Consider the following 12,791-nt stretch of genomic DNA (forward strand, 5'->3'; position numbering starts at 1 on the left):
AAGAAGAAGAAATGGAGGAGGCGTTAGCAGAAGGCAGGAAGAAGCAAACAGGAAGGGCTATCCCGAACATCAAGCACATGAGGAGAAAGGAGAAAGAGAAGGGAGTTAAGTGGGCAGCTTCCAACATCCGACCTCCAACCTCTTCTTTTACCGCCAACCGCCAACTGCTGCTGCCGTGGAAGGAAAAGAGGGGGAGGCGACAAACCTGCAGCCTCTTTTCTTCCTCCGCCTGCTCGTCCTCGTCCTGCCTCTCTTCTAAGTTAGAGCTTCCGGATGGCGCCTCCTCGATGTCTCTCCCACGGATCCAAGCTCCGTCCTACCAACTGATGAGCCGCTGCTAGCCTGACGAAGTCATATCAGACAGAGATCCAGAGGTCACATTCCTAGCCAGCTGGGAGCCTAGCAATCCCCATCAATTGCTGGGGAGAACGGCAGCTTTCACCAACAAACTTCGTACTATCCGTATCCATTTCTTCCCGGCTGCGAAGTGTGAGATTATTGAGGAAATGTCATTCGTCTCAGTGGTCTCAGGGTCTTGTCGGGCGATTAGCTACCAGGCCATGACCTAGCGGACCAACAGCCTTCCAGGCCCAGCTTGCTTCTGGCAACTTCAAGGCTCAAGCTGTTGGCCCCGCTCCAATCGTGCTTGTGGTTACGCCTTGCCTTGGGCGATATGTCGGTTCATTGGATATATCCCTGGAACCATTGAGAAAGCTTAGGGCATAGTTTGTTTATTAAATGGCATTTACGCATTAACCGCCCTCATTTTGTGACTACGCAGCATCGCAGGGTCCATATTTTCGCCCAGCCCAAGTCGCAATTCTGCATGGAATAATAATCAGCTCCTGCTCCAAACAGCTGTGCTAGGCGTCTTAACCTCCGCCCCGCCACAACGGGGCAGGCCTCAGTTGCCAACCAGTTCAGGCTCCGAGAACGCCACTTCCAACAGCTGCTGATCTGTGGGCGTCGAGATTACATACGTATGGGTTTTCTGTTTGGCAATTTTTAAAATCACAATCAGGACTTTCACGTATCACCACCTGAGCAGGGAAAGAGATCTATATATTCGCCACTAGCCACTGATTTGGCTGCCGGGAGTTGGATGATAAGTGGAGAAACAGCTACATTGATTATCCCTGATTCCCAGCACCACAGAGCTTCAGGAAATGTATTGGGCGACGTACATACTCCCTCTGTGCACGCAGCTTCGAGATATTGAAAAGAAATTTGGTTTCGAATCCCTCACAAATCACATAATTACTTGGGGCAATATGTATGTTTCGAAGTACATTATTCTTATGAGTTTTCGTGGGCTTCAATGCCTAGTCATGAGTAATTTAAACCACAGCAAATATCCTCTCGGTACTCATTCACACTGGAACTGGAAATTGAAGATCTAGACTGTTTATTGCATGGTGAATATGATGGCGTATTTTCGTTTTTCTGCATCCTACGTGACGAACAACTCGCCTCGGGAAGACCCACGATAACTCAGGCGAAAGACGTTCCAATGAGGCCACATTGACATCTATTTCAGCGGGGTAACATACGCCTCAACCTTTTTTGGGACATCCAAGACTATGATGGCAATACTCTTCGAATTCTGCTGTGCCAATAATGCCGGCTTTCTCAATTTCTCTGAAGAAACTCTCGTCTTTGCAAAGTCTTTGACTCGAAGCTCTGGATGATTGTAGTTCCTTTCAGTTGACGCCAAGGTAGGCAGATATCAGGGCTTCAAAAACCGAAAACTCAAATTCTTTGCCCAAAAACGCTTTTGTTTGCCTAGGTGAGAACCGGATTGTTAGGACGATAGGCTCTGGAGCTTGGTTGGTGTGATTGCGGCGTCCAGCAACTGATGCTTCCCCGCGCACTCGTACCTGCAACAACCCCAGCACCACTTTTCCACAAAGTATTTCATTGCAATACACCTCCCAATTGGCCTTGAACGATTCTGGAATTATTCCATTTCCTTGAATCAAGCATTCATACTTCTTTCTTTCGAGCCGTTCATTTACAATCATATCATCGTAAAAACCAACTTGAAAAAAACGTCTCCAACCGAAACCATGGATGTCCAACTTAAGCCTCACCCTCTGAGGCTTCCTGGATTTGGCATCAAATTGAACCACGCAGCATCATGGAGGGCAACTCTTGCTAAAGGCTATGTCACGAATACGCCGAAGAAGTCGAGCGGGCCTAGTATATTCCCGTCTATGTTAGACCTACGGACCTTCGAAGGAGATCACGTTAAGTATTTACATCCCCTCTCCACTCCCCCCAGGGCACCAATTGCTCTTACCTTATTCTGATCATGAAACTGACATGGCTGGTAAAGGCAACGCCTTACCCCTATTCGAGAGTTCGCAATGCTTCAGATCATGAACACTATAACTGACAAGCCTGGTTGGGAAAAGAAGGTGCATTGACATCTCCACAACCCATCCCTGTCCCTATACCTTCGCCCGTTTATCCTCGTCATAGTTTTTTTTTTTTTTTTTTTCATTGATATCTACACTATACTTTTATCTATACAGACGCGACGAAGCTATTCGCCCGACCTCGACTAACTCACAGTTGGCTGTTGTTGATTTTTTATCCATATCTAGATATTTTCATTAGACACCACCAACAAATGGAGAGAGGAGGTGATGGCGCATAGGGATATGGATGTGTCAGATAAAATGATGGATTGGGTCATCGATGAGCTGCAATTCAAAGCAGAGCACTTTGAAAGGAGCGGGCAAGTCTTAGTCTATGACGCGGGTGTTGTGAAGTCAGATACTGCAGTCTCAGAGTCTCTCCGGAACACGCTCAAAGCCGCTGCTGCCCACTTAGAAGATATTCCAGATAACGAAAAGGATTATCATCCATTTTCAGACAACCAGGTCCTTGACCTAGTGCATCCCTCGTTGTTTCCGGTGGTTTATGGGCAGACTCGTATTATCACAGATGGCGTTCTAGGAATTCACGAAGGTATCGCTAGAGCAGGATGCGGCGAAATTATTAAAATCCCATCGGAGGAAGAGCTTAAAGCTTTGTCAGCTTTGGGTGGATGGCATGGCTACCTACTAAATCCTTACAGCCAGAAATTCCAGTGGCTTCCCTGTGACGTGGAACTCACTGGAAATTCAACACCATCGGTCGCTAACGAAAATGGCCAAAATGGCAATAGGTGCAAGATCACTAGCTATATAAACAATTTGCACCCAAAGAGGCACCAAGAGTTATATAGAGTAATCGAGCAGGTTATCTCTTGTGCTGTTCCATTGTGGAATAACACACTACGGTACACGAAGGCCGAAAACTATGTGCGAATACCATATGATTCCTGCGAAATGGATGTTGATCACGATTTTGTAACAGCTGTTCCAAAACCTGAACGGAAATCCTACGACAATGAATATGATTATTACGACCGTCTAAGTGAATGGGAAGAACAGGCTCAAAAACCTACACTCCCTGAGCCAGATGCCGAATTCTCTCCTCCAAACGAAGACATTCTCGTCAACCTGCAGCGGGATTATGGAAGCACTGGTCTGCAAGTTATTGTAAAACTTGCCAACATCCATCTTACCCCGGAACAGCCCAAATACCATGGCGGTACATGGCATGTTGAAGGGCAATCAGTATGTATTGCCATGCAATAAGAATCCTCGCGTTTTATGGAGGTCCATTCTTTCTTTTGCATCGATAGATATGGCACTGATAAACTATTTCAGAATGAACACATATGCGCTACCGCGCTATATTACTATGACAGCGACAACATCACAGAAAGCCACCTTGCCTTCCGCCAGTTATGCGATGTGGAAGACGGCCAAGAGATACAGTACGAGCAAAACCGGCACGAGTGGCTATCAGCCGTGTTCGGATGCGAGAACGGCGGCCCCGCTATCCAGGAGATCGGCGACGTAGTTTGTAAACAAGGCCGACTCTTAACATTTCCCAACATCCTCCAGCACCGCGTTTCGCCATTCGAGCTCGAAGATCCTTCCAAGCCCGGCCACCGGAAAATCCTTGCGCTGTTCCTGGTCGACCCCAATATCCGCATCATCTCCTCTGCCAACGTTCCGTGCCAGAGGCGCGATTGGTGGGAGGAACAGGTGCCTTGGGAACACGTCACGGGCCGGCTCCCTCCTGAGCTATCCGGTGAAGTTTTGTCTCATCTGGACGACTATCTGATGTCGATGGAGGATGCGGCGGCGCTGCGGTTAGAACTTATGGGGGAAAGGAAGGCGATTGTTGAAGAGCAGCGCGAGGCGATGGAATATTTGGAATTTTCGTTATGCGAACATTAATTAAGACCAGCCACTTTTGTTTTTGAAACCAAGAAAGGGGAAGACAGTGAAGAAAAGGGGAATATGCAGCTAGGAATGAAAAGAGTGTATCACATGAAACTAAATATCAAAAAAGAAAAGGTTGGGGAGGGGCCAGCAGGGTGCGAGGGAAGGAAAAGCGAGATGGAGGTAGTGAGTTCTAGACAAGTTCCTGGCGGAAGCATAAAGCTTTCCCGGCCTATGAAATATGTGCATACACAGTCTCAACGCATGAACGAAGTTCTTATTAACATTTGAAAAACTGGGACTCAAACTCATCAGGATGATGTTTGGAACAGCAGCTTTTTTTCCCCCTCCTCTATCAACTTCATGAAGCCCGACTAATCTGTTAATTCATCCGCAAAATCTCCCATGCTCCCGCGTTATAGTATTAAAATTTCTGTTTGCTGTTTAATTGAGCGCACAAATCCCTCCATCCGACCCCTGATACCCTAATACGGGACCGTATGCCTACGTAGTAGTTGGATTTCCGATCTTCAAAGGCCATTGCGAATGCTGGGACCTTTTTTTAAGATGCATGTTCGAGATTTAGTCAGTTGATGGTGGTGATTGAGCTCTTTTGCTCCAATGGTGGCCGTAGCAATTTCGACGCAAATATCACGTGATAATAATGTCGGCGAAACCAGAGCTCCGAAAACCAACAGTCAGAGAACTTGTAACCTAAGTGGTCCAGTCGCGCAAAAAGATGAGCTATCTATTCCAGTGTTGAATAGTTGAGCATATCTCCTTGCGCTCAACAACGCTATGGCGCGAAAACAGAGAGCAGCAGCTCAAGCAGCTGCGCAATCGCTGAGTCAGTATCCCCTTCCCCAAAAATTTGCAGAAAAAAGCGATCGTGACAGAAAAAATAAAGAATATCATTCTCACCCTGCAATATTTGTTTCACAGGAGCCGCGCCGCAACAGGTCGACGAAGAAATGCCGGATGCCGCCCCGTCAAACTCACCCACTCCTCGTGATGCCGATGATGATACCCCAAAGGAGAAAGATGAAACTCCTGTCACAGAAGAACAGGAGGCGGAATCCCAGTCGGAACGACAAGGGGAAGAATCGGACGGTCCATCGCCAGCCACGCCAAATACCCCTATGCGCACAGGCAGAGTGTCTGCTATCCCCAGAAAGCGCGGTGGTCGGGTCGGTCGCCCACCAAAAATTAGAGCCCCAGTGGTGGATGATGGCGCTGGCGAAGCACGGTCAGAAGTTAGTACTCCCGTCCGACGAAGGGGACGAGGCCGCCCATCGGCGGGTGGACGATGGGGACGGGCCAAAGGAGGCCCCTCCCACGTCACCCAGGTCCCGATCGATAAAGAAGGAAACATGATGGATGTTATCAACGATGAGGTTGACCTCCCAGAAGATCCTGAGGGGGAGACGAAGGTCGATAAACTGGGTAATCTTCTGGGCGGGCGCGAATATCGCGTGCGGACGTTTACGATTCTTAATAAAGGGGAGAGACTCTACATGCTGTCGACGGAGCCGGCGCGTTGTATTGGATTTCGGGACTCTTATCTTTTTTTTCAGAAGCACCGGCTGCTTTTTAAGATCATCATTGACGACGATGCGAAGCGTGATTTGATAGAGAGAGACCTTATACCGCATTCATACAAGGGGCGCGCTATCGGTGTGGTGACGGCGCGATCAGTATTTCGCGAGTTTGGAGCCAAGATAATTATTGGGGGGCGCAAGGTCATCGATGACTATTCGGCGCAAGCCGCCAGGGAACGAGGGGACGTGGAGGGTGAATTGGCTGTGCCGGAGGACAAGCTGCCAGGCCCTGGAGAAACATATGACAAGAATCGCTATGTTGCCTGGCATGGTGCAAGTAGTGTTTATCATTCCGGGGCTCCTTCAGTACCCATGCCAATGGGAAAGACTGTAGATCCCAAGAAACGGAAGGTGATTGTAACGGGGGATAACTGGATGATTGAGCATGCCAGGGAAGCAAGGTAAATTGCCATGGCTCGACCTTCGTCCGCTTCGTTTTACATATATTTTTTATCAAAATCTAATTCTAACCAATAATCTACAGTCGGTTCAATTCTACACTCCTCGCAGCTCGCCGCGAAAATCTTGATGGCCAATACGACATCCACACAAACATCATGCAATATCCTAGGATCATGCAATCCACCCACGTTCGATGGGAAATTATCCCACCGCCAGAATCAACACGGGCAGATAGATCACAGCTCATCAGCAGTGCTTCAACAGCTGCCCTTGGCGTCACGGATGGGACACCAGCAAGCTCAGTTGATGATGGGAAGGAGCGAACGTCCAATGACCTTCCCGGCCAAGTTGAAACGGACAAATCCACCAAACCCTCATCCACAATATTCCCTTCTGTACCTGCTATCTTCAGCCGCAACTTTGAAATCCAAGACATATACTATGAAACGCCACCAGAGTCCTCGTTGGGTCTTCCCGGCCCAGATGGAGATGTACGAGATATAGGTTCGAATGGGTTAATTAGCATATCGCTTGGCAGGAACACTCCTCTCTTCCACACCAGTCCCGAGGTGCTTGCAGAGCTGCCACGTGAATGCCAGATTGCCTACCGCGAAGCAGCCGTCCGGGAGTGGGAGTGGAAGAGTCGGTGGAGAAGCGAAAGGGAGGATGGGCTGAGAGCACCGTTGAAATTGAATTATTCGTGGAATCCATGACGAAAAAGAAAAATAAATGGCCGGTAAAAATTAATATGGCGTTTTCGTATAGTAATGACTATCATCACTGGGCTATCGGCTTGGGATAAAGTTGGTTCGGATGATAAGCCGGATATTCCAAGAGAGGAAAAGGGAATCAAATCAGAATGAGAGACTTGCGGTGATTTTTTTCTTCCTTTTTCTTCTTCTTTTTCTTCTCTGTCCATCTAGATCGCTCAAACAGAGATTCTCTTTCTTTTCTTCACATATAGAGTCCGGCTTTCTGGGTGGATGACTTTAGTTTGTTCCTTTCTTTTGCGATGGATGGCGTCTTAAGAAGGCCTTTTTTTCGGTGGAGCAGGCTCGTTAATCACTTTTTTCTTGTATGTTTATGCTCCCTACTCTGTGCTAACTATTATATACATTTATTTATAAAATCCTTTTGCTATCCCCTGATTTCGGCATTTGGGTGAGTGAATTTTCATCCTTTCGAATCTGTTAAGCTCATGTTCCCAACCCATACACCATAAGGGGGCGGATCGCTCATCCAGAGCTCTATGCTCTCTGGTGAAATGAAATCAGAACTCTCGGTGGGGTTTCCACGTTGCATCACGCTTAGGAAGTTTTTCTACAGCTTGGACACGCAACGACTGAGCCACTATGTAGCTAGCTAGCTACCACATGGTGAGCCGTGCCCTAACTCCCTCCAGTAAGCTACTCCAACCCTTGCAGCTGAACGCTGCTAACGAACTTCACCCTTGTAACAAGGGGGCAGAGCTGGAGCTGTCGCATTTTATTCCCTGAGCTGTGCACATTCATCACAGGCTGCGATATCTTATGCCGTGCCCTCTTCCATGGGTCCTCCCGTCGACGCGTGTGAGAAGAGTCATCGTGTAATTGGTGTCGATATGCTTCTCAAATCTGGGCTTATCAGGGACCACCAACAGAATCGAGAAAATAGCCGCGGATTTTTCCTTCACTTCTAGTGATTGCTAGTATCTCCTGGGCTAAAGAAGCAAGCTTTGTGAGAAAGTCAGTGCAACACCCCTCAGCCACCATCAACTTCAACAATGCCTGAAAATGGTATGTCCACTGTGTGATGGTTATGGAAGGATATACATAATACGGCCCAGCCTCGACTCCCCTTTCCTGTTGTTTGAGACGACTCGAGAAGCTCCAAACACTTTTAGCCCTTTCTTCGATTCGTCCAAAAATCCCGCATAGTTAGGAGAGCACTATCTCGAGGGGAAAGGAAGCCAGTATGGCCGGTATAAATCACTCATTACGGGGGTCTGTCCGCTCCCTCTTTCGTTCGTTGTCTGTGTCTGTGTCTGTGTCTGTGTGTCTGTGTCTGCGCCGTGTTGTCTGGGCCATTCTTCTATTCGAATTTCTCGAGCCAAACAATAGGAAGCCCAACAACACCTTTCATAGCCACCATGTGGAAGCCGCCGCTAAATTTCATCACCATACATTGTTCGTCGCTGGCTCTCATTCCTGGACCTGGAAATGGCATTGATATTTGGACTAACTTACTGTCAACCTGTCACTAGATGCTTACATTGTCACACTGAGCATTTTTTCCTTAGTCGTTCTATATCCTTATGGGAATCTGAAAGCAATCGACGCATATTTCTTCGGAGCCTCGTCCTGTACAGAATCTGGTCTTAATACGTGAGCCAACGCTGCCTCCGATTTGTTAGTTTGTTGGATATAGTCGCATGATTTAATTGACTTACTAAGGATGAACGTTTATATCTAGCTACGACGTCAAGGATCTGAAAACCTATCAGCAACTGTTCATTTATGTCATTCCCATTATCTCCCACCATGCATTCATAAACATTGCAGTAGTCCTTGTGCGTTTGCATTGGTTCAGAAAACGACTCGATGAGATCGGTAATATGGCCCATTATCGCTTTGGGATTTCTCCGAGTCAAGGTATTCTACAGGCACTGAACTAGGAATAGCTCCCACTCAGGTTCGACATCGTCACGATGTAGAAGCCAAGGCCTACAAACCCCTCGAAAATGGGAAGAAATATACTAGCAACGATCAGCATATAACTGATGCTACTGCCCTAAATGTGTAAGTCGATTGCCCTGTGATCGCATCTACAGTTGCCAAGCTCCAACTAACATGTTCATTTAGGATATCGACTGGTGAACATACGAACGAAACAGATAAGCCCCAGGCTCAAACTGCCGAACCAACCGGTAGAAGCATATCATTCGCAGCTGATGTGAGAGGCTACGATAAATCAAAAGCCTTATATGTGCCGCCTCCGCAGGAGCGTGACAGGGGTAAGATCGTTTTCCAGAAATGTCATGAAAATACAATATGTAGTACTGATTTGCGAGAAATAGGGAGACCAATGGTAGAAATTGACGAAATATTTAGTGACGACGATGAAATCACGAAGACAAACGATTCCAATGTTAGAGGATCGCTCCCCGCACGTCGAAAGATAATGGGTAGCTCTCGCATTACTAGTACTACCACGCTTGAGAGAGTCGCTTCATCTATCTTCGTGCTTGAGGGGAGGCCTAGTACGAGGCAAAAACAGCCGCCGCTTCAACATTCTCTTTCACAGCATTTGCATCTACCGTTGTCCTCTCACGCAGCTTTAGGGCCCAATTCTCAGTTTCGCAATTTAACGGCCGAGGATCGAGAAACGTTGGGCGGGATCGAGTATCGTAGTCTGAAATTGTTGTTCAAAATCGTCACTGGTGATTTACATCTATTACTATTTGCGAATGGTGTAACGAATGAACTGACGGATAAAGTATACTTCTTCAGCCTTCACCTCTTTGGCGCGGTACGTTTGCTTCGTTGGATCCTACATTCGGATCCGAAATATCGGAAGTATCTACAAGAGTGCGCTCAGTCCCCTGTGTGGTGGTGAGTAGATTTCCTCAAGTAAAAAGTGCGGAAATTTCAACAGATCCCTTAACGCAATTCCAGGGCATTTTATTCATCGCAGACGATGATAAGTAATCTTGGATTCACACTTACTCCCGACTCGATGTTTTCCTTCCGGGACGCGGAATGGCCGATGATACTCATGAGCTTCCTTGCCTATGTCGGAAACACATTTTACCCCTGTTTCCTCCGCTTTATAATTTGGACGATGTCCCTAATAGTCCCGAAAACATCACCGCTGAAGGAGCAGCTCAATTTCCTTCTGAAGCATCCTCGTCGATGTTACACTCATCTTTTCCCAAGTGGAACAACTTGGGCTCTCTTTGCGGTCCTTTTTGTCATGAACTTCGTGGATATAATTCTGATGATAACTTTGGACCTCCACAATCCAGCTGTTAACGATTTACCCTGGGGAAAGCGAATTCTGGCTTCGTTATTCCAAGCAGCGTCCACACGACACACAGGAACCGCGTCATTCAACCTAGCAAATGTAAACCCCGCTGTCCAAGTCAGCATATTGGTCATGATGTACATCGCTATTTTTCCCATCGCACTCTCAACGCGTGCGTCCAACACGTATGAACAACGGGCGTTGGGGATATACCCACAGGATCGTGAGTTGGATGAATATCACGGCAAAACTTACATCTTGGCCCATATCAAGAACCAACTGACGTTCGATTTATGGTATATTTTCCTTGGTTTCTTTTGCATCTGCGCTTCCGAGTCGAAAAAGATCGTGGATCCTAATGAACCGGTGAGAGTTGTATAATTTTTTTTCCCCCTTTTTTCTGCCTCTTTCTGGCTTGCAAACTTCTCCTTAACCTTCCTTCAATTTCGCTCTCAATTGAGAGTTCTCCAGGCTAATCGATAACAGGCATTTTCTGTTTTCGCGATTTTGTTCGAAGTAACATCTGGCTAGTAAGTACAGCGGGTTCTTCTTCCCTTCGTTGTTCCCTTCTCGTAACGACATTTCTCCTTTCCTTACTAAAATTACCCAAGTGGAAACGTCGGCCTCAGTCTCGGTATCCCCGGCATCAACACATCCCTATCCGGAAAAATTCAGCGCCTTTGGCAAATTGATCATGTGCGCCATGATGTTACGCGGCCGTCATCGAGGTTTACCATCCCAACTCGATCGCGCCGTCATGCTTCCTAGCGACCGCCTTGTCGATGGCGATGAGAAGGAAAACACTATTGAGATCAGAAACTCAACAAAAATCAAACGCCATCACACCCACTGATGAAATGTGGGATGGAGTCAAAGGAATTAGACTTGGCTCCGGGAGGAGCCTTTATTTTGACTTAAAAAGAAACTAGGGTGTTGGAGCCGCTCATTCAAAGAAGGTGATGAAACTTTCCTCTTTGGACTGGCCAAAAAGCTTGTATCAAAAAGGCGTCTTTGCGGGATTACGAGTTGGTTGGTATGGCCTTTGGGGATGAAGTAATATTTTATCATATGTGACACTCCATACTAGGCCTAGATAATACGTTGCTCATGAGCAAGTCCCTGTCTCAACACTCCCTTCCCTGGTACAACTTATATAAATCATTGATGCTCCAATCCCACTCTCCTCACCCCAACGTGAAAAGGTCCCCCTGGTTATCCTCCTCACCAGCTTGATATATCCAATATGATTTGCCAATAAGGTCCTTCAGCATCAGGCAGAAATTTTCCAGAGAGAGCTCGAGATATTTCTGAAGATCAATGGGCGAACTTTTTAATCGTTGCATCTTGCCTACCGGAAATTTCTAGTAGCGGGTTTCCCCTCCATCCAAGGCTACGTACGGACAAGAACTGCTTCTGACGCACTATCATATGGATTCTCCTCATTATGCAACCTGATATAATAATCAGTGGCTAGGGCCACTCCCCCACGAACGAAGCATCCTTCGGTCATATGGGCCCCTTTCAGACCATTCAGTCGCATTCGCCCTTTTTACATTTTCATGCAGGAGGAAAACATATCTACTTGAATTGGAGAGTGCTTTGCCACATGTACACATTTCCATTCCCGGCGTCCGGCCTGTCCTTTACCAAAAAGAGGAAGTCAAGTTCCTCGCTACCGGCGGATATAGTAACAAAAGAGGAAAAGACAAGGTATATATATGTTTTATATATATAGATAGATATATCTTGAGATGAATTTGTGCTTATCAGACCTACCACAACATGGATATTTCAGGCTGAGCTTTTATTTATTATTATTATTTATAGTTATCATTGGCTTCTGAGTATTTAGAGTCGTACTTGATTGAGTAATCCTCCAAGAGGCCAATGTCAGCAGAGCCGGGTCAGTGGCTGATAGCAAACAGGCAAAAGGAATCATAAATGATACTCTTTCATAGATCAGAACTGATCTGGTGATTGCCAGAAAGCCCCGGGAAGATAAATCATGATTATTGCTCATCATCATCATCACATGCACAGCTGCAGACGTCAACTGAAATGACTCGCTGCATGTCGTTACACGGATTTCTATATGTAGAAACCCATGTCCCTTTTCAAGGCCTGGGGGAGCTGTAATGGTTCATTCAGCGTCGCATCAGCGTTTGACTCGGTTTTCCCGTGCACCCGTTCAGTTTTTGCCCCACCCCCACCACCTTTAGTAAACTACCTGTCGAACGTTTGTTGTTACAAAAGACGCAGACAGAGGCTATGAAAAAGTTTGAGCAGATGTAGGCAATTCCATTTATACAAACACTCCCTACTCCGTACTGGTTATCAAAAGTGTATCTAAAGGATAGCTTGGGAAGTGATTTCTTAAAGATTGATAAAAAATATAATACATGCATGATAGTTATCCACACTTGCTTAACTAACAGATTCTTCCCTCATTGAAAGCTCTTTATACGCAGCGTAGAGCTCCTCACGCAAAAATAGACGAATCCACCCC

The 12,791-nt window shown here is 46.7% G+C and overlaps 3 protein-coding genes across 3 annotated transcripts; all 3 read left to right on the forward strand.

The window, feature by feature from the left end:
• Positions 1–2,066: 2,066 nt before the first annotated feature.
• Positions 2,067–4,298, forward strand: HCAG_00072 (predicted protein; the record flags this gene model as incomplete). The annotated part of the gene is made up of 5 exons (XM_001542976.1): positions 2,067–2,251; positions 2,336–2,417; positions 2,607–3,037; positions 3,173–3,626; positions 3,720–4,298. The coding sequence occupies 5 exons, from the start codon at positions 2,067–2,069 to the stop codon at positions 4,296–4,298; spliced, it is 1,731 nt and encodes a 576-aa protein (XP_001543026.1).
• Positions 4,299–5,254: 956 nt separating this feature from the next.
• HCAG_00073 (conserved hypothetical protein) lies at positions 5,255–6,996 on the forward strand (the record flags this gene model as incomplete). Its single annotated transcript, XM_001542977.1, has 2 exons — positions 5,255–6,282; positions 6,366–6,996. 2 exons carry the CDS (start codon positions 5,255–5,257, stop codon positions 6,994–6,996), a joined length of 1,659 nt encoding a protein of 552 aa, XP_001543027.1.
• Positions 6,997–8,411: 1,415 nt separating this feature from the next.
• Positions 8,412–11,138, forward strand: HCAG_00074 (hypothetical protein; the record flags this gene model as incomplete). Its single annotated transcript, XM_001542978.1, has 9 exons — positions 8,412–8,448; positions 8,526–8,646; positions 8,735–8,913; positions 8,943–9,060; positions 9,124–9,275; positions 9,339–9,409; positions 9,759–9,873; positions 10,116–10,581; positions 10,817–11,138. The coding sequence occupies 9 exons, from the start codon at positions 8,412–8,414 to the stop codon at positions 11,136–11,138; spliced, it is 1,581 nt and encodes a 526-aa protein (XP_001543028.1).
• Positions 11,139–12,791: the final 1,653 nt, after the last annotated feature.

Source organism: Histoplasma capsulatum, genomic scaffold (genome assembly GCF_000149585.1).
Source record: "Histoplasma capsulatum NAm1 scaffold_1 genomic scaffold, whole genome shotgun sequence".
Lineage (NCBI taxonomy): Eukaryota > Fungi > Ascomycota > Eurotiomycetes > Onygenales > Ajellomycetaceae > Histoplasma > Histoplasma mississippiense.